The sequence below is a fragment of the Labrus bergylta genome, chromosome 6 (assembly GCF_963930695.1).
Source record: "Labrus bergylta chromosome 6, fLabBer1.1, whole genome shotgun sequence".
NCBI classification, from domain to species: Eukaryota; Metazoa; Chordata; class Actinopteri; order Labriformes; family Labridae; genus Labrus; species Labrus bergylta.
In genome coordinates this window covers 24,450,171-24,476,624 of record NC_089200.1, presented here as the reverse complement: position 1 = coordinate 24,476,624, position 26,454 = coordinate 24,450,171, and the positions used below count along the sequence as shown (strand labels likewise).

The following is a 26,454-nucleotide window of genomic DNA, read 5'->3' as shown; positions in this document are numbered from 1 at the left end:
TGCAACCTCCTGTGTTGTAAAATGAAGCTGATGCGGAAGTGTAAAATCCTGCAGTTCGTCGAGCGCCCTGCAGAAGCCGGAAGTCACATACATACCCCATTCAAAAAATCCGCTTTTTACAGCAGAAATAATTAGCTTAAGTCTCGATCGGTTCACACTGGAAGGGAGGGCAAATTTTTGATAACTCATCTGTTTTGATTTTATGATGGATAAGCATTTTTCACACTAAGGTGCATAGCTGACCTGACTGACAGATGGGCGCGATGTAACGGTTTGTCAAGATGCTTAAAACCCGCCTCAGCTCCAGCTCTCAGCCTGTCGTTAGGTTGACTGAAAGTTAGACTGAGACAGGATTTCCATCATGGGGCCCACCCTCGATTGGACTCCAAAGTCCCCCTGCAGTAACAGATGCGTGACCTCACTCAGGATACGCCCATGAATGTTTACAGTCTACGGCATTGACATGCTGTTTCGGTGTCTGTGTAGGTTCTCAGTCATCCAGGTCATGGTAAATTCGAAGCTTAATCCAAAGGCAACTGGGCTGGTTGAAGATGTTTCACCTCTCCTCCGAAAGGCTTAAATGTAGTTCTAAACTATGTGGTGGACTGAGACAGACATGTAAGCCTCTGCACATTAGCATGCTAATGATCAAGGATGACACACATCAGAGTCGTTCGCTGAGTCGTTAACCTAGTTCTGCAAGATCTTTAACCAGTCCAGTTGCCTTTGGATCAAGCTTTAGACATGCTGTTTCATTGAGTGTTTACTAACATTACATTTAAAGTTTGCTGAACAGACTGAACATACAACCAGAAACTATTCCTGGGGAGGCTGTAGTCCTCCAAGCGGTTGGCCCAGGTTCAAATGCCACCAAGTGTCAACATTGTGCACACAAATTCTGTAAATTCCATAAATATCAGTATTTTTTGCCTCCCCCTTGGAGATGTTAGGGGCTAGCGTTGGGGTCCCTACCTGAAGTGAATGGGAGAGGAAACACTTATCAAGTCTTATCAACGGCCTTGGAAAATGTATTGATCTTCATTTAATTTCCACTTTGAAAAGCTGGCGTCTCGCCCTGATGTGAACATATTCATCCTGTAAGTTCTTTAATTCATGAGCTTCAGATTCACATGATTTCACAGCTGTGTTGTTCCCCGTTTAGAAAAGATGTACACGCTGCTTTCATGATTATCATGGTCTCTCCTGCAGCCTGAAGCTTTGAGCGCAGTGAACAGACCTCTCTCTGTCCCTGAGAATAAAGACATGCATTAACACTCACTGTACTTTATGACTCTGGAACATGCTTGGCTGGTTTGCGTGCCGGTGGGGGGAGGGGGGAAACAGAAGGAGAAGGAAAGCACAATGGCTGGTAGTGAGACCGGCCTTTAAGGGATGGAGTATCAGTGTACCTTAGCTCTTGGTATCTGAGTCTGCTGACATACCAAGGATGCTAAAAATACAGCTTGCATTAAATTTAACTCTGCTGATTCATTTTGTACATATCACATATACAAGTATTTCCCCTTAATCAGCTCCTTTTTTACAAGTGTCAAACATTTTTTTTATGAATTTATGAAATGGAAATGTTGGGTGTATATATAATGCAAAAGATAACCAGAGGCTTTATTTTTGAAACATGCCTAACACCAACACAGAAGACGGGCCAATATGTCTTAATTCAAGGTTAATTAAACCGTTTTCAAATATACACTCCTAAAAATATCTACATAATGCAGGAGGACTGCTCCGGATATGCTCCTGACCTGGTAGTTCACAAATGCACCTCACAGCTGGAGACTATCCCTGTCAGACAGGAGGGGGGGGTCTCCTGAGGTAAGACCTGACATAAGAAAAAAAGACACAGAAATAGCGGACTATATATACGTCACTCCCCCTCCCACTGCCTCAAGCTGAATTCTCCAGAGAATATCCTGCTGCCTTCTCACATCAGCTCACTCGGACATCCTGTGAATACTAGAGGTCAGGCAGGAGAAACTCCAGGTGAAGTGGAATGGAAAAATTTGGCTGTTAACACATACAGCTCCCCCGGCAAATATCAGGAGTTTTTAAGGAGTTTTCTGCAAGTGTGAAAGCACTATTCTATAGCTTCCCAGCTTTCATCTTCATCATTTTCCTCAGCAGATGGTGAGGAAATGGTGATTGTAAGAAGCTCATGGAAAAGGCACATAGAGGAGTCCGTGTGCGTTCAGTCAATTCCATATGCAAATGTTGTAAAACACAAAAAAGCCAGTCTTCTCTTGTCTGTTGTATTTGTTGTAGTGGTAAATGGTAACTGGACTTGTATAGCTTGTATAGCGTCTTCTGATTACTCAAATCACTTTTACGCTGCATGTCACACCTACACATTCACACACTGATGGTAGAGGCTGCTATGTAAAGAGTCCATCAGTATTAACTAATCCCATTCATACACGGCTGTCGAAGCAGCGGGAGCAATCCGAGGTTAAGTGTCTTGCCCAAGGACACATTGGATGTGTGGCTGCAGGAGCTGGGGATCAAAACCCCAACCTTTAGGTTGAGAGACAACCGACTCTACCACTGAGCCACAGCCACAGTGTTGTTGCTTATATGTGTTATAATTCCCATGAAATAGCCATAATGACATTACCCAAAATATCTCATGTTGCGAAAAAAAATAAAATAAGAAAGTGTTTGTTTTCTACTCATATTCAGCACATAAGATAACACATAACAACACTGTATTAATCTGTGAACTATAAAGCATGTTTGTTTGACGTTACCTGGGTGCTCTAAAACAGATACTACTGGGATGACATGCCCCATCCACACTGATACCTTTAATAATCTATGGGCTCATGAAATCGACTAAATTCAATGAAAAGTGAACTTTCTGTCTAAGAACATATGGAACAGCAGGGTTATGCAACCACAGTCCGGCACTAATACAGAGAGGATGTTCTGTATTGCCTGAACATCAAAGTAGGCGGAGTGGTGCAGACAGACCTGATCTATGACCGCTTCAATTCCAGACAGAAACAATCTGTTTTTAGAAACTGCCAGAGGACTGAAGAGCCAGAGAGTAAGAGCAGGACGTGCTCATATATACAGATGTAAGGTTGTGTTACAGATAGGGCTTTCAAACTAGAAGAAAACTCCTGGAAAAAAAACTCCTGATATTTGCAGGAAGAGCTGCATGTGTGAATGCAAACAGACACAATTCGGACTTTAATCAGAGCTTCTCCTGCCAGCTTCTCAATATAACTGCTCTTTAGATTTGAACTCAGAGTTGGAAATTCCCAGTTGCCGGTCTGAAACATCATCAAGGACGAATCCCTGAAGCCGGAATTCTGACCAGGAAACTAGCCTGAGTTATAATCCAAAATGGCTGCCACATTCATCAAAAGTAACGTTAAAGCTCTAACTATTTTATAAATATAAGCAGCGTTTTTTTGTGTAATTAAATCAATCACACCGAAAGTATTGTGCATGTTCTATCTGTGGACATGTTGTCATGTTATTTTCGCACACAAACTATCATGTAGAGTTTTGGTATCATCTGGTATCATCCAACAAATCAAAGGTTCTCCTGGAGGCGTGCATGTCGTTTTCTGACTTTTTGCCAACTGTTTCTATGTTGTCATGCAATACTTGTGTTTATTCTGAAGGTCCCTGGAGGAAAGCTGCTGACACTGGATGTCCTCCTGACCTCTAAAAAGGCAGCAAACTTCCTCAGTTTCACAAAAAGGAGCGCCAACCTCACAGACAATACGGGAACACTTAAAGATGACTGACTGCTTCAGAAAGATAAGGCTGTTTGTTTATGTTGTTCAAGAACCCCTCCCTGTCCAACCTGTGAGCCCTGCAGCCACATCAGGGAACAAAGACAGCCCTACCCACTCAAGGATGCGGTAAGTAGCGGAATTATGGCAGATGTCTTTTTGCAAGAGAATCAAGGAGAACCTACAGACTTTCCCAACTGAATAAAACACTTTCATATATTACACCTTGATAAATTCAAATTGATTCCATAACGATTTGTAATATCGGTGTACCGGTCTGTGAACTCACATTGCCTTAAGGCATTGCGAGAGAGCATGGCTGGAAGAGTTCAAAATGCTCCAGCAACACTGAGATCAACTTTATTAACAAGTTAGACAGACACGCCACAGCTTGTGGCTCAGCGGGAGCGTCACATGGACACATGGTCAGACATGCACACACAAACACTCCCCAGCTGACTCCGTCGATCCTGACTAGCCCATCTAGCTGATCCCATTGATATGATCCCGTTCAGCTGATCCCCTCTAGCAGAAACCATCTAGCTGATACCGTCTCGCCCATGTAGTGCCTCTGTTACTACCTCGAAGTAAGGTAGAGGGGATGGATCACTTCTTCCACACCTCTGCAACAGTCTTATTGAAGGCAAAACATCACAGCGTCATAAATATCTGAATCAGGCTTTTGACACTGAAATTTCTTTTTTGTAAAAGTAGGCAATCACCCCAAACCTGAAAATCCACTGGATAGGGCTCAAAAACATTTTGTATCCAGCTTCACACTCGGATGAGCAACATCTTCGACCAGAGCCTAAAGATGAACATCAGCTCCCTGACCGTGTAAGCTCAACAGAGTTATGTACCTCAGGTTAATGTTAGAGTACCACAATAACAAAGCTAATATCATTCAATTTATTTTGCCTAATCAACAACACAAGTTTAGCTGTGATGAAGCAGGAGAAACATTTGTTATAAAGAGGATCTTTGTAAGCAGCTCAAAGAGTTTGATGGCAACCGTCCGAGGTGTGACAGACACTGTGCCGAGTTGTCAGGCGTCTACACTCAGCGTTTCTACGGCAACACACCAATGGTGCCAACACTTCCTCACCCCCTGTCAGCACGCGCCTACAGCATACACACCTTCGTCCTCACCTTCGTCCGCCTGTTCTAAATTTAAAAGGATTACACGGCATGCTCTCACACAGCAGCACCGTTTGTGTTCACGAACAGATTGAAGCTCAACGTTCAAGAATTAAACTAATCAGAAACACAGCATGACTTATGAGGAGAATTAAAATGATCCTGTTGACATAGTAGTCACTGTCACTGCCTCTTTCCACATGCACTATTTCATATGTTTCTGTGTCAATGGATGGGTATTTTTTCGCAGCTCTTTGATTAACCCATCAAAACTGACCTGTAGTTGGTTGAGACCCACATTGAGCTAATAGAGTAGTGACTGTTACATTGATGGGGTGACAAGAAACAGAAATCCAGAAGACCTTTTTTTTCTCAACATTGAAATTGTCTCTTGATATATTCAGTGTTTCCTGCCATCAGAATGTCGATGTGCACGCAGGTTGCCATGTCCTCTCTCCATTTTTCAAAAGCATCTCCAGTATTGATCCTAGTTTGAGCACGTTTCTGCTCGTGGAGCTTATTAGAAACATGCAGAGGCTTTATAGGTCGGGTACAATCACTTCTATCTGAACCCGTTCTCTTGACCGCGTCCAAAATGGCTATGTTGGATTGCCTTAAAACCGCCTACCTTCTCTGGTCCAAACAAATCCAGAGGATTCAGGACCAGAATCTAAACTTATAGTGAGGACATACTGGCTGCTGCATTGTTGTCAGAGAAGCCAGCACTTCAACATAGCATGTTCCCTTAATGTCTGATCATATAGTAAGGTCATTTGATTCAGTAGATATCTTACATATTGCTCCTTTAAAAAGACTTGAGGCGTTTTTAAAGGGTTTGAAAACAACATATTCAGTTGTGTTGGAGGACTTGTTTTTAGCATGGTTACACCGTCCCCAGTGACCATAAATAAAACCAGTTAACACAGAATTCAAATGCTCCAAATAACGTGTCCCAGATATGTCCAGACATGCTGATCAATTCTGAGGATTCCTTGAAACAATTACGCTGTTTCTCAAATCTGTTGTCTTGACATGCAGCATTTCTGCCATTTTCTTGTCTTTTCTCTTTTTGGAGAGGCTTATCATAATGAAGACAACATGTGTTGAGTGGCTCTTCTGTGTCTAAGAACTCACAGGGGACTCCAGTTCTTTCGCTCACTTCCCTCTTATGCCTCAGCCTTTTGCTCTGTAGTCTTTTATGTGCACAGAGACATAAAAGCACCAGAGAAATTCAGCCCTGGAGCATGTTGTTTGTAACACTGTGTTTGCTGTATTGCTGGCATGGACTTCTGTGTTTCTACAGTGAATTCATGGTGACTGCCTACAACTGAATTTATTACCAGAATGGCAAAATCAACAGTGACGAAGAAAAAACTGAAATAGCAGAACACAAGATGCATCAAAATACTTGTCTCTGAGGATGAGTGCTACAAATGCTGCATTAGTTCATATGACAAAAACACAACAAATCGGAACTCCATGTTCCACATTACTGTAACCCTTAGTTTATACCTGACTTTACATTTAAAGTAACCCTCTCAGACATTTGTATTTTCGTGCACAGGTTATGGTGACTGGGAAGTGCAAAAACCAAAGTTATAAAGTGTGTAACATTTTTACGAAACTTGAGACAAATCACTTTCAGGTCACCTACGTCATTTGGTACATTCCCTTTCCCTCTACATTCTGTCATTTGTAAAATTGTTTCGAGACTGGTTAAAGTGTTCTGCCCCTTGTACGTTTGTCCCTGCATTTGTTAGAGTGTTTAGCATCTTAGCATTTGTTCTGTCCTTGGTAAAAGAGTTTTCTTTTGTCATTTTGTTTACTAAAATGTAAAAATGTTTACCAAAATGTGAATTTGGTTTGCACTTCCCGTTCCCCGTACCAGGCCGAGCACTTTAGCTACACCGTCTGAATCGACTCAACATACCAGTGTGAAGTCTAAACCAAAGCTCCATCTCCAGCTACTTTAAAGTACAAAAGGAAATACCTTGTAAACTATATCATCTAAGTGCCGGAGTGAAAAGGAAAAAACGGGTGAGATGGAAAAAGTGTGACACCAGGCAGACAGAGAAAAGCAATGCTGGCAACAGATGTGTGCGTGTGTGTGTGTGTGTGTGTGTGTGTGTGTGTGTGTGTTTGTGTGTGTGCAAACACTTTGTTTTGATGACTAAGTACAGCACAAGATAGAGTGTGTTTATACAAAATACAGTGATTTGTATTTGCTGTAAATCGAGAGCTATACAGAACTTTTGAATTAGTTTCAGTGAAGTCTGACAGAAAAGAAGACACTTCATTTGTTTATTCTCCAGATGGTCATGGGAATTGTGGTTCTAGCAGGAGTCTACCTCGTCATATCTGGTGTCAGGGAGTGCAAGAAGGGAGTTTGCTCTGAGACACATTTGCACCATGATGGACCAGCTTGTCGTTTAACTGTGAGTCGTGAAGTTAAGGGTGGTGTTACACAGTGAGGCAAAAGGACTGTACTTGTTCATGCAGGTTTAACTGTGTGTGTGTGCGTGTGTGTGTGTGTGTGCGTGTGTGTGTGTGTGTGTGTGTGTGTGTGTGTGTGTGTGTGTGTGTGTGTGTGTGTGTGTGTGTGTCTGTGTTTGTGTGTAAACATTACCTATAACGTGTTTGACACTCTTCATCATAGCACCTTCCTGGCTTGAACGCATTCAGACATGAATAGAAATCCTTCCATATGAAAAAGTAATCCCATTAAAAAAAACAACAACAGTCACATCATGACATCCAACAGCAGTGAGTTCAGCCCAAAACAGCAACGCAGCGACCCTGGTCTGTCAACAACAGCTGCTTCTTCATTACCATCCACCACCGAGATCCTCATCATCAACTGCTCCAGACGTCTGGACCAACAAGTCCCAAGTTCTCTCTCTCTTTTCTCCAGTTTCACACTGACAAACACACACCCACACAGCATGAGCACAGCCCTGCACTGTGTGTGTGTGTGTGTGTGTGTGTGTGTGTGTGTGTGTGTGTGTGTGTGTGTGTGTGTTGTAGTTGTTACATGCATCTGTGGTCAGTTTTTCCAGCTGTAGTGAACCAGCTCTGCTCTCAGCAGCAAAGCAGCCAATCAGGAGTCAGAGGGGGAGGGCAGAGAGACACAGCACATGAAAGAAAGAGTGCAAGAGAAAAGGGAGGAGAGGGAGCGATCTACATTGCAGGGCTGAGCTACAGTGTGTGTGTGTGTGTGTGTGTGTGTGTGTGTGTGTGTGTGTGTGTGGGAGTGACAGACAGTGATTGTGTATATGCACTGATCCAGTCATGTGTGTTTCATTTCTGCAGGCTGGATGTTTGGCTCTGTTTGCTGTTGTGTCTGAAGTGTTTCATGAGCTCTGTGGTAGACTCGGGGGCGATGCTTGAGTCTGTTGGGGTCCCTCCCACCAGCCTCCATCACCATCATGGTATAAATAATCTGACTGAAAATATCACAAATATAAACATGTAGATTTTTATTTCCAAAGTTCACCACTGAGTCTGTTTAATATGGTAACATTGCCCAAGAATAAGTTGACAGGATAGTAAGTAAAGGGTTTATATACCGTTACTCCTAGCTCATTCACATTCTTTCCTCCTGCTAGCTAAGCTAACAAGTCGACCGCCGGTCCCTCTCCTCAGACCTCCAGCCGTGCGAACTCGGCACAAATGTGAAAATGTCATGATATGAGAAGTTATGTAATTAATGTTCCATAGTTACACAAAGGCTAGACGAGCGGCATTCGGTCATTTGCTTTTTATATTTAATCCTCATATTCTGATCAACTGATTTCTCAACTGATTCAAGTGGGTCAGTTCTGACTACTCCATTAATATGCATCGACAATCTGAGTATTTAAAATGTGGATCATCACTGCCTAACTTAGAGCTGACATCGCTGTAGAAACTCATCTTAAATGCTAAACAAGGTCTTTGCTTGACTAGGGAGAGGTCCAGAATATACAAGGGGCGGCTGTGGCTCAGTTGGCAGAGTCGGTGGTCTCCTAAGTGGAAGGACGGGGGTCCGGCAGCAACATGTCCGATGTGTCCTTGGCCAAGACACTTAACCAGCTAGTTGCTCCCGCTGCTTCGTCGGTGGCGTATGAATGTGTATGAATGGGATTAGTTAGTCCTGATGGACACTGCTATCAGTGTGTGAATGTGTAGGTGTGACCTGCAGTGTAAAAATGCTTTGAGTAGTCAGAAGACTAAAAAAGAACTCTACAAACTCAAGTCCATTTACCATTTAGAAGCTAGGAGGAAACTGCTGATTGACATGGCTTGACATGATTGACATTGTTCCTACTCTCCTGCATGGAGTAAAGAGAAGCACAAGTTAAAGGCCTTGATGTCACAATCATAACATAGAAGGACTGGCCATGTTGACGAGAGTGACAGATTTATTCTTTTATAAATAAATCCTCCATTCAGCAGAGTTTAGAACAGACATTGCTGGAGCTGCACACCAAAAGGAAAAAGATCTGACAGGTATTAACAGTTTACAAGAGAAAGGGGATATAGCCAAATTTAAAGGGAACCACTAAGAGATCTCATAAAAGGACAATTTAGCTTCTACTTTGGGCATAAGGAGACTGAAGTGGAAAAGACGAGTGAAATGAAAAAAAGGAGAGATTGTTCACCAAGAAGGCCAGTACGAGTCAACATGCACGCTGCAGTTAAGTTTGTGCTTTCAGGACCGACCTTAGATTCATGACAAGACTCACCATGAGGACACCTGAGGAGGACTGTCACACTCGACTCACAGTGTTTGCAGATGACTAAGCTTCATTCAGGAATGCAACATTTGCATGCATCTCTGTGATACATAGGAGTTCATGTAAGGACCAAGACCACTAAATGAACCGAGTTACATCCAAAACTGTTATATCCAACATCATCCATGTTTGTGTGTATTACACTGCACGGTGCACGGTACACCGTACAACACCGTTCACTGCCAGTCTAGTCAATAATCGTGTTCCCACATCACGCACCCCAGAGCGTGCCAGCAACGCCATTCTGCTCTGCTCCGTTTAAAATACACACCAAGTCTGTTTTCGACAGAAGCCTGCTTCAAGCATGGATCAATGCTGAAGAAAATAGGTTGACAGGAAGTCAGACAAGGAAGCACACAAAGCATCTGGTCAATTTCAAAATAAAACACAATATACAGACACCAGATTGTATGTTCCTTCACTTTATCAACATTAACCCCCAATTCACACAGTCATTACGGGCCTGGGACCCTGCCCCACTGGATCCCTTACTGGAAGGTGAGCGCAGCCACGAGCAGCTGTACACATATCACAGGAGAACTACAAGATCACGCGGGAATAAACAGGAGAGGTTCCTGTTTTGACGTGAGAAAGTGATGGAAAATACAACCGTGAGTTGGTATGTTGGGTTTTATTTTGAAATTGACCGGACGCTCTGGGTGTTTCCTTGTCTGACTTCCTGTCCTGGTTGTCATATTTTCATAAGGTACTCCTTCAAAAAAAAGACTTGCTGCATGTTTGAAACGGAGCAGAGCTTAAAGGCGCTGCTGGCACGCTCCAGAGATGGACCGCGGTGCTCGCTGTGGAAGCAGAATCATTCACTAGAGTGGCAGTGAACGTGGGAGTATAGTGCACGGCGCTGACGGACCAGGACGTGCACGGAGTCTTTGGAAATTGGGGGTGAGTCAAAACAGGCACCAAATGAACAACAAAGCAACCTCAGAAAGAAAGAGCAGCATGTTGTTTTCACGTTTTTCTCTTCACTTTCCAAGTTGATCTTGTAGTTCTGATCCTGTGAACCCGTGTGTACAACTGATCATGGCTGCGCACACGCTCCAGAAACAGACCCAGCGTTGCAGGGAATGCCATGGTGGACAGAACAAAAGGGCCACAGTCCACTCTGTGGAAACGGTTTGGGTTTGTGTGTGCGTGCGTTTGAGTGTACATGAGCTTATTGGACACAAACATTTTGAAGGAAACACATGTGACTTCAACCTCCCGCTTTGTTGTTTCCAGCTTTCCTCTGTTCTCACAGCGTTTATATGAACATTTCATCGAGAAAGAATTATACATAAACACAAATAAACACGGCACACACACCCATGAGCGCACACTCGAAGTCCTGCAGGACTCAAACCCAAACATGGATACACATAGAGCGTATAGACACAGACACACATACAGAAGTTCAGTGCATAATGTGGACATGTGAGAACACACAAACACACACACACACACACACACACACACACACACACACACACACACACACACACACACACACACTGCTGCACACATCTGCTGATACACACACACACACACACACACACACACACACACACACACACACACACATTGTTTCACTACAATGGCGATGGAGCTTCAGATTTGTTTGGTGAATTACTTCCTCTAAGAACAGGAACAGTTTTATATTCCCAGGCAAGTAAGTGTATCATTTCCCGTCACTGTATACAAGTTTTCAAATGCAAGAAATGTGATTTAAAAAAAAAGGAAAAAAACATGACTTCTGTTCATACAGTCATACATTCCAGCGGCTCGATCTCATGAGAGAGAAAAGTTCAGCTTCATGTTTTGTAGTTGACTGTATTGTGATTGCAAACAATGTGATGCTTCATCCAGAGGACTTTTAATGTGAATGATTGTAGATGGTCTCAAATTGCAGTAGGTTATTGTACATTTATTTTCTCTGATACTATATTTAGACTTTGACAACCACAGTTTCTGTTAGGGATTAAGTTCAGTTTTGGGGATTATTAAAGTACATCTTTGTAGCAATCCTTTTCTCCGTATATTTCTCACACAATAGTTTATTCTCTTTGAAACATGACAGCATCTGACTGCGATAAATTTTAGAGAAATCTTTCCCATAGAAAGATCTTTACATCTTTCCCATCTTTACATATCAAGGGACCCAAGGACACTTAACGTTACTTTAAGGAGCATTAAGTAACTCTGACACCTAGTGTTTAAAACGGGTACTGCATTCCAAATTAAAAACATTGAAGAGCTGTCTCCCCCTGACCCCTCCTCTCTAGAGTCGGTGTTCGCGCAGGTTGCCATGTTGTGGACACTGAAGCTTCAGTGTTTATCCAGCTCTGCATCAGTCTGTAAACCTTTCTGACTTCTAACCTCTCTCTATTTTTCAAAAACATCTCCAACATTGATCCTAGTTTGAGCACGTTTCTAATCGTGGAGCTTATTAGAAACATGCAGAGGCTTTTTAGGTCGGGTACAATCACTTCTATCTGAACCCGTTCTCTCGCCCGCTTCCATCGCTGCAACACCTGTTGGTTTGACCTGATAACTGGTCTCATACCTGGCAAATCGAGGGGCCTTAAAACCGCCTACCTTCTCTGGTCCAAACAAATCCAGAGCATTCAGGGCCAGAATCTAAAGTTAGAAAGAGGACGTACGGCTGCTGCATTGTTGTCAGAGAAGCCAGCACTTCAACATAACATGTTTCCTTAATGTCTGATCATATAGTAAGGTCACTTTATCATTTAATTCAGTATATATCTTACAGACTGTAAGACATCAACAGGAAACTGCTGTGTGAGTGTATAATGTATGTTTGTGTGTCAGTATAAGGTTACCACTGTGGTGTCTAGTCTACCTTTTCTGCGCCTTCATAGCAGCAGACCTCCCACACACTGACAATAGAGTCTGTGTTAAAGAGTTTACATAACAGAGGAGATTATACCCCCGAGACACGGAGGTGCTGTAACTCTGAAGATCTGTACATATGCATGAGTTTATTGAGTATGAGCCTTACGAAGGTCCATACTTGCTGTGAAACTGTCTCTTTGTTCTTTGCCTCAGGTCACAAATATGAAGTTAAGACAACATTTGATCAGACAACATCCTGTGTAAGGACTGAGACATGCAGTCAATGCTTTTATTTGACAATATACGGATACCTACAGGAAATGGACACAAAACATTTTCATTGGCTCAAGATATCTGAGCATGTAAGGACTATGAGTGTCATTCTCTCTGATCGCGAGGTCAACGATCTGGAGATGAGTCAGAGCTCGGAATCAGGTTCAAGAGACGGTAAGAGGTACATGGGTCGGTCAGCAGAGAGATATGTGCGTGTGCTTTTGGGTGTGTGTGCCTGTTTATGGGAAAGGAATGAACTCACTCTTCTTACACACCAATAGTATATTTTTAAAACATAATCAATCGCTGATTTTTCTTAGTTAATCACGATTAATCACTTTTAGAATCGCATGTTTGAAATTCCATTATTTAGCATTTGCAGTTTTTGTTTTGCCTTTATTTTGAATTTTTGTTGTGCCTTAAGCTTAGGATACTTCACTTCCTGTTTGGATACCAACCTGCTTTTATTTTTAAATAAAATAAGGAACATCTGGCAATGACATTAACTTAACTTTGTTGAAAACGAGATGGTACCTCTCAAGGGGCTTACCTTACTAAATAAAATATCAGAGCACCACGGAAAAAGGAACTCCTTATGGCTCAAAAATGAAAACAGAGAGTGAAATGTTTGATGTCCCCAGATGGATATTACTTTTGTTTAAGGTCATTTTTTGGTTTTTTTTAACGTAAACAAAATCCAGCTATAAGAAAGAATGTTATTTTAACAAAATATACTCAATGTCAATACGGCGTACATATCGCTGCTTTAAACAGCAGTCTGAATAGACCTGTTGTCTGTAACTTTATAATGGCTTTATACCTCACTGCACTCTTCATATGTAGTAAAGGAATCCTCGGTGGTTTAGGACCTTTGTAAACATTGTTGGCCTGAAGAAACCCTCGTCTCTCCTCTCAGCAGAACTACAGTCTCTCTTCTGTTCACATGTGACCAGTGAACCTGAGTCTGCAGGAACCTGAACATCTCATGACCTGCCACAAGAGGAACAGCCGCAGCCAGGGAGTACACATGCGATGTGTGAGTGTGTATTTAATACTGACGGACACATTACTAATCAGCCTCTGGACTAAAATCGTCACATGTGTAGCGAGATTAAACCAGAGTTACTGCCTCTTGATAACATTCCCAAAACAACTATGAGAGTCACAGTAAATAGAGTCAGAGTTTTCCACATAATGACACCAATAAATGTACATTTATGGCCTTGGGATCAGTTACTGAGACATTTAGAAAACAAAACAGCGTTGATGGTACGAAGAAGGCGTGTGTAATGTCTCTGTTACAAGTTATATTTGAGCAAAAAGTTGATGTGCAATACCTAAACTAATCAAAAAGTATCTGAACATTAACATAACACATTTTGTCCCCCATGTGTTGACGAGTATGGCAAGTCAGGCACCTCATTCTTTCACAAGTTCTCCAGTTGTTGTTCTGACTTGAGCAGGTGTTCATGAGCATTTAACAACTCGGAAACTTGTTTTTCAGACGTGTCCGCCACCACATGAACGCAGGGTTTATTCCAGCGCCTGAGATTTTCCGTTCCTTTTCACAGACAAAAGGTACAAGGGGAGGGAGGGGAGAATATCTTCTAATTGATCGCAGATGCTGTCTCTGTCATATTTAGGGAGAAAAGGTTCAGGGGAGTTGCTGATTTTGTTATTGTTTTTGTTGTAAACATGTATCTATTCATCCTGCATAGATATGGCATGGTTATGTAAGAGTTGTTTTCTTCTCACTGACTCTGACATGTTTGAGGATTTGACACAGCAGTACATTAAATGTTTGGCCTACTTTATGAAAACCCTTAAACTTGTCTTGCTCTCTTAGACTGAGTCAGGCCATGAATCATTGTAGAGCGCTCTCTCTCTCTCTGTTTTTCTTCTTCTCTTTCTTTTTCAGTCGGCTCTCTGCAGCTGAGTTGCAGCCTTTGTCCAAATGACTGAGTCTGACTCAAGTTAACGGCTGATTTATTTTATCATCATTGAATAACGCTGTATGCTGCATAGAGCGTCCAAACAGAAGCTATTCTTTTCATTTTCATTTAAAATGATGCTTCTGTCCCGGTAAATGGTAAATGGACTTGAGCTTCTATAGTTCTTTTCTAGTCTTCTGACTCCTCAAACCGCTTTTACGTCGCAGGTCACACCTACAGATTCACACACTGATGGTAGAGGCTGCTCTGTAAGGTGATCATCAGAAGTAACTAATCCCATTCACACACATTCAAATATTTGGGGTTAAGTGTCTTGCCCAAGGACACATCACATGTGGCTGCAGGAGCTAGGGATGGAACCCCCCCACCTTCTGGTTGAGAGACGACCAACTCTACCAACTGAGCCCCAGCCACCCTTGCTGTCCTTGTTGATAGAATGTAAGAGATTGAAACATGTGCATGATAACTCAATGCACACACACACTCACACAACCATCGCACAGAGATTGTATTGGTCTTTTTTCGCGGCTGCTCCTTAAGGGGAAAGGGGGGGTTTCCTATTGTTTCTCAGGAAGAAGGCGTCAGCACAAGAAGACAATCAGAGGATGTCTAATGACAGGATCTGCTGATAACAGGCCTCGTTCACACACATGGACAAACGGACACACACACACACACACACACACACACACACACACACACACACACACACACACACACACACACACACACAGACAGACCACTATGAATACCATTATCGCCTCTCTACACATACACCACTGACGAACAGGCTCAGGCATGATGTATGAAGCGTGATGATGTCTTAACACCAAAAACATGTGTTGACTCACCACAAAGGCAAATATTATACTCATTATAGTCGCCACTGTACTTGTTTGTCGTAAGAATGTGTGTAATGACGCTTGCTGATGTCTTTGTTGATGTCAACATAAACCTCAGCATGCCCAGTCTTGACCTGGATGGTCACAGGGGGCTGACAGACAAACACACAGCAGGGGTTTTGGAACATTTTCCTGTTTCTCAACACAAAAAACATCCCTGAAAATCACTGGACGCAGCTCTATATTATGGCTTTCACAATTGCAGAAATCTCCCGAAAAACTGAAAACTGATATTTCCAGGAGGAGCTGTATGTGTGAACGCAAATTTAACTATTTTCACTCGGACTTCACCCCGAGTTTCTCCTGCCAGACCCCTAGTATTTTTTCTACAGCAAGTCCGAGTGAGCTGATGTGAGAACGCAGCAGGATATTCTCCGGAGAATTCACCTCGAGCCAATAGGAGGGGGAGTTACGTTTCTATGCAGTGTCTGCTGCACGGTGTATAGAGTGTTTCGAGGCGACCACTGTCTGACAGGGATAGTCTCCTGCTGTGAGGAGAATATGTGAACAGCCAGGTCAGGAGAATATCCGGAGCGGTCCTCCTGCTCTAGACTCCTCATGTTCTAGAGAAGATCATCCTTCAACTAATCCTTTTACTCAGTTCCTACTGTATTGTGAAAATCCTGACAGACTAAACAATGTGATGATTCTGGCTCGTCTTAATGTTTTGATATGGTCATGGGTCATGTCTGTTGATTAGCTTGTTAAAACAATGACTTTAGCTTTGATGTGATTGTTAGACAGTCGATTCAATAACCTGTTGAAAATGATTTCCAAACAGACCTTGTGTCCAGCCTTTCCTGAGCGGAAAGGTTTGATTGTTAATGGGAGAACAAGAAAGTGTTCTCTATTCTCTCCAACATGAAAGAATTTGGTTCCATGTAGACCCATCGGCCAGTTTTGATTGTTCAGAGTCACATTGTTGGACTTTTTCTAACTGCCCACTGTGAAACTATTTAAGTCAATTATTCGTCCATCAAGACATGCAGGGTTGTTTGCAACTGCTTAGTTATCAGCTTTACCTGAAAAAACACCCTCCCATAATCCTTTGAGAGTTTGATCTCTTAACCATGAAGTCCTAAAATAACCCTGACAGACTGGATCCTTTCCTCTTTGGCTGATTCTGTGCACTGCAGGTCAAGTCGCTGTCTCAAAACACCACAACAATAAGACAGAAACGTGCAACACCCTGAGATGAACTGTATCTCAGTGAACCCAAAAATAACTTGGGAAATACCAGTTTAACAACACAGAGACCGACAAGTTACAAGCATGCATTTCCCTTAAAATGTTCAATCTTGAAGTTGTAATCACCTTACAGTCTCCTTTAGCTCTGAATTTGGTCTACAAACTCCTCAAGGCAGTATCTGACCGCTTGGCTTCACAATGTTTCACTATCATCATCAGCTAGTCACTTAAGATGTCTGTTGACATTTTTGTTTGAGCTGCAATTGAAGAGCTTTTCTTGGTTTAGGGCGTGCTCACACTAGGCAATCCGTACCATGTCCAAGCATGTTTGACCCCAGAGTCCAGTTCGTTTGACTCGTGTGAGTGCTTCAATCGTACACTTCCTCGGCCCTGGCATGGATGGAAGGGGTGTGCTTCTGAACGGTACAGTTGCTCAGGCACGAGCACAAGCAGGGGTACACAACATTGACATTAAGTATAATTGATCCCAGCTGCCATTATCCAGAAATCCCAAAATGTTATGGATGAATCCGACTAAAATGACTCAAATTAAGTCACAAAGTTAGAAAAGTTGCAGTCTTGTTCTCTGTGTTCTATGATGGGCGGACGCAGACTCAACCGCGCATCCCTTTTTTTTGTCCGCCTGTCTTGTAAACTAAGCACACTTCATGATCATGTAAAGCCATGCATGTGTTGTATTACAACGTTATGTACAAGAGGTAACCGTGCTCAGGCCTGTAGCAATGTGAGTACAGGCCAGTGGGGGGATCAGGACGGGGGTGACAGTCAGTGCTTCAGGACCGTATGGTGCAACTTTGCCTAGTGTGAGTGCGCCCTAAAACAGCGCACTGCTACAGCCAAAGAATGGTGCTAGCAATCCAAGTAACCAAAACCTTACACTGGCAGACTGGACAGCAAAACAATGAGTTGAAACTGACTATGATCAGGAGCTTTTGATGATGAGTCTCAGTGGGATTAACCATTCAAAAATCCAGGACGATATTCAGATCTCTGAACACAGACTCTGGAACTTACTACTGAAATGTCTCCATAGCAACTGAGATGCTCCATGTGTCAGATGATGTTGAATCCTACCCGATATGTTTTCCATTAAATCTCAAATGTTAAATTGTATGTGTTGTTCTCGTCTGTACTTCCTGTTTTTGTATCCTGTATATTATTTTTGTCCTCATGGGACCCTGGTGAGCTCTGGCGTGTGTACGAGTAAAAACTGGGCCGTCATAGTCTCGTTTTTTAAAAGTAAAAATCATACAGTATTAATGTGTGTTTACTGCACCTCCAGGCGCACAAACAAATCAGAGAGCACTCTCACTGGTGTTCCTGTGAAGTCTGCTCAGGTATTATGACATTATGGAGGATTGTGGAAATAAATCACACAAAACGAATATTGCTGATGCTCGGAGTTTATCTTGACACAGTATTGTTTTCATGTAAAACATATTGATTAAGTATCTTTATACCGCTGAACGGAGCCTGGTTTTAAAAAATATTCTGTATCCACTGAGATTAATTGACTATGATGATGAACCGCTCAGGGACCAAACAAGCTTCACTCTTTTTAGTCATTAGAACAAAAAGCTCAGGGAACTGCTGTGTTGACTTCACTTGATTAAAGTGCCAAATATAATGTAGCTCAAATGTTTGCTTAAAGACAGAGTGAGTAGCTTTTTCCTAAGAACTTGGGTCGTTTCTGGGAACAGAGTTTCCTCCAGCCAATGACAGCGCTCAGGTGAGTTTAGGAGTGGATGCAACTCAGGGATTGAACGTGATTCAAACCAGCGAATATGACGGACGTGGACGTAGGGGCAAAGTAAAGAAAACATAATCATATTGAGGCGAAACACCAACACGAGTTGGTCTGCTTCCTATTGAACAGGCAGGTGACAAACACCAGCGGTTAATTTGTGCTAGCGTGAAGTAGCTTGCAGTGTATAGGTACAAGCAGTAAAGTACACACTAAGTCCCGCAGTGAGTGAGGACTTCAGGGGGCGATGAGCCCAGGAGGAGGGACCTCGTTTGAATGTTGTGTTTATAAGCTGCAATAAAAAAAGCTACTGACTCCACCTTTAAAAACTCAAGAAGCTCCCCAAACAAAAGGCATCATAACCACATTATAACACTCGACAGCAAAGCAAATGAGCAACAAACCGTGAAGGAAGTCTGTTATCAAAATCTATTACCTTTCACTTTTTCTGTTTTTTTTTTTGTAGTCCTTAGTTTCAACATCTACTCAGACATTTCAAAATGTCCCTGTAGTAACCTGTTAACTCTGTCAGAGCTTTCTTTGACCAATCACTCAACTGTGAAACTTTTTTGAAACGGCATGACGATGCAACTTGTATACCAACTGGGATTATAATGGTGCACTTACAATAATTCATTAAAACAAAATAGCAGTCCTGTAAATATAACAATGTCCTACATGAGAAGTCAAACCAAAGTTAGAGGCGGAATATGTGACGACCACGAACAAGTTTACAAAGGTTAGTAAAGAGAAATCATCAACTTAACAACTGCAGAAGGCATTCTTCTCTAAGACGTAAAATAAATGCTAAAACTTCCCCCGGTGTCTCTGAGATATTGTTATAATTTTAACTTCAGTTCAAGAGATGTGATGTCACAGTAAAATTGACACTTTGACAAATCTGATTTTGACGCCTTATTTGAAGATTTTTCCTCCACACGACAATAAATATGTGATTGCAGAGCAAACAACCAGAAAGCAAAGAGCATCGAGATGTGGTTGTCCCCGGAAATGCATGGAAAATGACTTAAGACACGACAAAAACGACACAAACGTGTTGAAGGGAGGATGGGATGATGGATAGAGGGATGGGTAGACATACTTCTTAGTGAGGCTGCCTGAATCTCCTGACACACCCCCAGGAGGTGGAAGTAACACTCCATCTCAGCAGTGGAGATCCGTATGGTGGAGTAGGCCTTTCCATATTGACCACAGTGAGGACAGCGAGACACGAGGGTCGGGCGTCTCTGCCTGAAGACAGTGTCCATCTCAGATCACAAGTCTAAGTGAGCTCACCAGGCATGAGCATGTGTGTGTGCTTCTATCTACTGTATCTCCTCATTAAGCCTGCACACTGGCTCTGCAGCAGAGACGATGGAAAAATCCATGTTTCCTCTATAGCGCTGCTGCGTCTCTACACACACATACACACACACACACACACACACACACTCTCACGACATCAGTTTCTCTCTCCTACAGCAGTGCTACTGCAGCTCTCTCTGAATGTGCCCGTGTCCGGCAGGATGCCTCTAACTTCTCTGCATCTCTCGCCGTCTGCCTCCCCGTCATAATCTGCGTGTTAGAAGTAAATCCTATTACAGGTCATTTGCATAAATCCGCCTCCTCAGCTGTGAGGGAGTGACTCCACACTCAGGTGCATGTGTTTCACCTCTGCCTGCTCTATCCAATTGCAGAGGTGTTATTTTAAGAGACACTGCATCGACGAAATGCAGTCAACGCTGACACACATTTACCACAGCAGGCAAACTTCTGTTTTTGTCACTTCAATGTGACACAGTATTCACAAGTCCCCTTTAAAGATGATCTTTGAAAATGAATGAATTTAACATCCAAATACGTATTTTTTTTCAAAACCTTTTTTCTATGAAGACACACTTAGGTGAACTCATATTTGACATTCTGCAGGTCAAACACAACAATAGGGTTTTTTTCCCTCAGAACTCGACAGGATTCCCGATTCTGAAATTCTGCGTCATTACAGGGAAATCCCAGAGTGTACAGGGGATTAAAGGAGAGAATTTGATTGGCCATGATTGTCACACTCACACACACACATACAATTTTGATAATGTAGGATTTCTGATCTCAGCTTGTATCTTTGGGCACCACAGGTGTGTCAGGAGAGTCAGGTCAGAGAATCAACGACATAGGTGATGTGATGGGTCAGGCTCACGTAACTGTGATCAGATCTGTAAAAAGAAGAGTCATTTATATTTCATCTGTACTTAGATGTGATGTTTTAGAAGAATCAATCAAAGAAACAGGAGAATGTTTCATCTAACATGACTTTCAAGTCAGACTGGGATAACCATATTAGTACACTGAAGTTTTGTGCCTGGCGCACACTAGAAGACTACTAAAAATCTTGAACAGTTTTGAAAATGTGAGAGACCCCAAACATGACGACAAATCATGACAGATTGAACAGTTTTGTTCTTATAGTGTTTGGTGTGCAATGAGTCAACAAACTCAGCACACCGCAGCTAACAAATCATTTGTAACTTGTCTTCTCACACAGTCAAACGTGATAGAAGAGGAAAAAAACAAACGCGCGGGAAGAATCAATTTTGTTTTGATATGTTACATGATGGTCAAGCTAATGTGGCTAGCTGTTAGCTAACTGGTCCAACTCCTTTCCTTGAAAGCTGGATTGTGATTTGTTTTATAGGAGACACTCTAAAAACAACACGTTGAACCCCCATTTCTGACTAACTTTATGCTTTGCGTTTGCTGTTGTTGCGATGGTTATGTGACAATTCACAGAGTGCTTGACCCCGCTTTCCACGGTGTTCTCTCCTCACAACAGGATATTGAACATGTTTAATATTTTTATTATTTCAAATCAGGATGGCCCACGATCGTCCTCCGAGCAGATCAGTGAGGTTAAATCACTCTTAACACACCTCACATCAAAGGGTCATCTGGAAAGATCATCTGTGGAACCATCAGATAATCGGGCCTTTGCTGACTTTTGTTTCAAGAGGACATGAATCCATTCTGATAACAAGGAACTTCTCCAGATCTCGATTAATCTATCTCATTATCTTAAGATCACCACGCCAGTTGTACCTTGAAAACAAGTTTGACTCAGTTGTTTTTTAAGAAATCTCCAGAAATTAGCTCATTATCAGCCAGCGTTATTATCTCGAGATGACAAAATAAATAAGTCGAGATCCTGAGAAAACAACCGGTAATGACTCATTATCACGGGAAAATGGGGTTCAGTTTAAGGGCTTCTATAACTGCCCATACAGTTACAGAAGCACTACTTTCTTTTTCCTCTGAACTGCCAGACCTCCTGAGGGGCCCCCGGGTATATCACTCAACTTCACACCAGAGCTTATCACCAAGTCCTTAAGATAAAGCAGTCCCATATTTAGAGTGAAGGTCCGTTTCACTTAATACATTCCTCCTTGTGGCTGGCTTTAGGATTAGGTCAGGGGTCAAACCCCCATCACTCAAAATGCCAAAGTAGCACCAAACAAACGTGCAGGGGTACATCAATGGTAAATAGTAAATGGATTTGACATAAGGTGCTTTTACAGCTTTTTGAATAGTCAAAGCGCTCTGACGGCAAAGCGTATAAGAAGTGTCCATCACTATAAACTGATCGCAATCTTACACATCCACCCACCACAGAAGAAGAAGTGACTAGTGTCTTGCAGGTTAAGTGTCTTGTCCCGGAACACATCGTACGTGTGGAGCAGGGGATTGAACCCCTGACCTTCAGGTTGAGAGATGACCGACTCTACCACTGAGCCACAGTCGCACTGACACATAGCATAGCTTTTTCCCAGAGTTGACCCTTCATTAGAGTCGTTCTAGAAAGTATGTCAACCATGCCAACACACACACACACACACACACACACCTACACACATAAAATATTTTGCTTACACATTACTGATCCCATGTTGTTGTTCTTGCTCTCTAACAGTCCACACAGACAGGAGGGTCCGAGCCACGCCGTTAAATCAGCATCCAGTTCGACATCCACGGCAACATATCACACAACATGGATGTACACAGTGATCGAGTGACACTAAAGTCCAATCGCCAAGTGTGTCTGGTCTCCTACAGCAGTGCAGGGAAAGCCCTCCTCTTTTGTGTGTAAGAGTGCAAACGAGAGAGAGAGAGGGGAAGACACACAGAGAGAGAGAGAGAGAGAGAGAGAGAGAGCGAGAGAGAGCGAGAGGGGAATGTGACTGTGTGTGGGTGTGGGTGTGTGTTTTCTTCAGAGCAGGGGTCTGAGCCTCACTTTGCAGCCTTGTGACCGGCTGAGCTGCTGAGTTTTTTACCACACTTTACACACAAATACCCTCAACAATACTCCCGTCAGGCAGCTGGGACTTCCCTTCCCCGCCGCATCCTCGGCTGTTTGCTCCCACCTTTCCTCCCCCCCACCTCTCCTCCTCCTCGTACTCATCCTCCTTCTGTGTTCCCCCTTTTTTTAAGGCTTTTCTGTTTTGTTACAGAACAGTTCGTGACAGGCTGCAGTGAGATTCCTTAGAGTTCAGCCACATCACTGTGTTTCTATTCTTTACATTTTTCTTTCTTTTATTTGTTCTCTGTCAGTTTCATAGAAAAAAAAAAGACTTTATTTCCTTCCACAAATTTATTTCATGTAGTAAGAACGGCAAAACAGAAGCAGCTCCCGTCTGTGTGTACACTGGATGTTCAGCCACAGTACAGCAGTGCTCAGTGCTGACTGAGGATACAAACAAAGGTTGGAAAATAATGATGAAGAGAAAAAAATCATTATGGGCTTACTGGTACATTGGGCAGCTTCATTCTTAAGATGTTCATCATCTATTTAATCAGGTGCACAAGAGACCGACCATGGAAAGAGTTTCAAAGTCTATACAGCATTATTATAGTCAGTGGAGGCATCAGCTCTGTATTTAAATATGTCAAACTAACTAAAAAAAGAGATGATTTAAGAGTGGAGATCAAGCGCTTGATGAGTCGCTCAAATTTTCACTGAAGAGTGTCTAAGATGTGAATTATGATGGACTGATCTAATCATGAACAATAATGCCAGATTGCGCTCATGAGTATGACTGTGCCTCTCCTTATCTCCCTTCTTGTGCCCATCATGCTTGCACACTACAGCTGTGTGCAGACACTGAACATAAACATTGCTGTGGTGTGTGTGTGTCTGTTGACATCCACAGCTGCTTTGAATGATCCGATCTTCAGTACCTGAAGGAGTACTTTCATCCAGATGTCACACAACAATCAGGCAAATACCAGATAAACACATCTGGAGCTTTATCTAAAAGCTTGCACAACAACACAGCGGGATTCTTTCTAATTTTCTCTCTTACATCCTCTTTTTTTTTTGGCCTTCTTTCTGTTTATTTTCCATTGTTTTTATGTGTTTAAAATTAGCTCCAGTTGTGTTTTTTGATACACTGAGGTTTTTACAAGTTCTTACTCCTCCCATTGACCATCTCAGCTATACGACGATCCAAAGTAGTCCAGCCACCTCCCTTTTCCTTCCACCTTTATCCTCAAGACAAAACATGCGTCACAGGCGCGCTTATTGAAAATAGATCCCTTCCTTAATAAATCACAGGTCTACATGGCATTGTTTTTTAAGTGTCATTTGTGAAGCCAGAGTGTAAACGAAGCAGCAGGACAGAGATTCTCTCTCTCTCTCTCACACACACACACACACACACACACACACACACACACACACACACACACACACACACACACACACACACTCACTCTGGTAATCAGCTGTTCTCCTGCTGATCTTCTCACAAGTCAGTGTCTCCAGTTAATCCTCTTACTGTAGTCGATTTAGAGGTTGTAATGAGATATTTTTAGCCGTGCTACTGTTACTACTAAACATATTCATTCTATACAGACGCCTACAGGTGACTCACATAAATAAATAGTCACTATGAGTCTATACACAGTTGCTGTTAAAGGTCCAATATGTAAGATACTGTATCTACTGAATTAAATCATAAAATGACCTTACTATATCATCAATGTTGTGCAGCAGCCAGTATGTCCTACTTCTAAGTTTAGATTCTGGTCCTGAATGGTCTGGATTTGTTTGGACCAGAGAAGGTAGGTGGTCATCTACCAGGCAGGGTCCGGGAGGCAGACACGCACTGTACTTTTTAGAATAGACTTTAAACTTTCCTTTTCGAGAAAGCTTATAGATAGGGATGGCACAGGTATAGACCAGCTCCTAGTTATGCTGCTATTCAGATAGGACGCACCCTGAGCTCGCTGCTGAGTAGGGTGCAGAGCAAAAGGGGAGAGCGCACTCGAGCAAAAAGCAACAGCGCACGTTGCTAGGTGACTAAAAGAATAGCCATGGAAAACAGCTCGGGAAAGTAGCTTCTGCCACAGTACTATGTAGACCTATGAGTCCACTATTGAGAAAAAAGCTTTGACTTTTCCTCTGCTGCGGAGAGGGAGACGTGCAGCAAAGAAAAAGAAGTTGTGTGTTCATGAAATCATCGGGGAATGTCAGGATGTGTCAGAGTTTAGGCTCGTCTAGGAGCTGAAGCGTTAAAACGACTGCTTCACCAGCACGACACACATTACTGCTCTGTTGTAAACACACCTGGAACGCCCAAACTGCTGGAACTATTCGTCAAAACGAGCTTTTCCTGCCGATGTCCGGGAAAGTAAGACACCGAGCTACCCTCCCTCCTATTGGACGCTCAGAGGTGCGCTGCGCTCAAGTGGAAAATGTTTTAACTTCCGCGCAGCGCGCAAGAATGGCAAGCGCAGCACTGCTCAACTTGGCGGCGAGTAGATACGCTCTTGCACGGAGCAACACAATAGACAATGAATGGCTCTGACAGCGGCGCGCAGAGCCCACTGCGTTCTATCTGAAAGGCCCTTTAAACTATCGGGGATCTAGCACATAGAGCACCTGACTTTCCTTCTCTCTCAGCGCATTCACATCATATAACTGCATGTCGCTATCTGTAAATCTTAGTCACTAACCACATCATTTCCTGGGAGCTCCTGAACTCTCAGGTCCTCTGGATTGGAAGTAGAAGCCAGACTCTTGAGTAGACAGAGCTCCCCCAACCTTCGGCGAGGTGATCTGGTACTACTACCACCCAACGTCCCAGAAGCCCAGCCACCACCATCAGACGGTGTCGTCCCCACGACCACCACCGTCCTTATTCATGCACGACCTGTTGACCTCCACCTCAGCGGCAAGAAAGTGTGGACAACAGGAACGTGAGGAATACAAATGAGAAATCCTGACTGCATATTATCCCATATGCTCTTTTGTAAAGCATCTCGAGATAACACTTGTCTGCGCTATACAAATAATGATTGATTGATGGTTTTAAGGCACCCCCACACCCCAAAAATAGCTTTGATATTCAGATGGAGCTTGGACAAGATTTGTCACTTTATCAACAGTCGTCCTCACTGTGCAGTGAATGTATCAGCTGCAGGGAGGAGGCTTCATGACATCATGGATTACATCATTTCAGGCCCAGACTACCTCACTGGGATTGACCTTCTCCTGTTGGAACCAGTGGAACTCCACAGACAATAAAATAGGACTAAACATTTAAAGTCTCAGTCCTTCGAGGAGCCACACAATGAGCTCATGAGTCAGAAATGACTCACAGAAATGGTCCGCCACCAGTCGATACTCTTGCTACCTTCAGCACTTTAAATAATTGATGAGCAGCATGTTCCCAACAGTCCTGAAGGGAACAGCTGTTGTTTTCTGCTCTCTGTTTGGCCACAGCTGCTTTCATGACATCGCCACCCAAATAAAACAGTCAAAACCACCCTGTGCGTTTAGGAAGGAAAATTTGTACATTTCCC

At 42.8% G+C, this 26,454-nt stretch overlaps 1 protein-coding gene across 5 annotated transcripts in view; it reads right to left on the bottom strand.

The window, feature by feature from the left end:
* The window catches only part of mcf2l2 (MCF.2 cell line derived transforming sequence-like 2), a 128,121-nt gene that overhangs the window by 90,522 nt on the left and 11,145 nt on the right, over positions 1–26,454 (bottom strand). Inside the window, exon 1 of one of the 5 annotated variants that reach the window (XM_029279795.2) lies at positions 22,522–23,005. The exons of the other annotated variants lie outside the window; for them this stretch is intronic. Within the exon in view, the coding sequence (XP_029135628.2) occupies positions 22,522–22,537 (16 nt within the window). The 5' untranslated portion in view covers positions 22,538–23,005. Of the gene's footprint in view, positions 1–22,521; positions 23,006–26,454 lie in introns of those variants that run through there. 5 annotated transcript variants of the gene reach the window in all.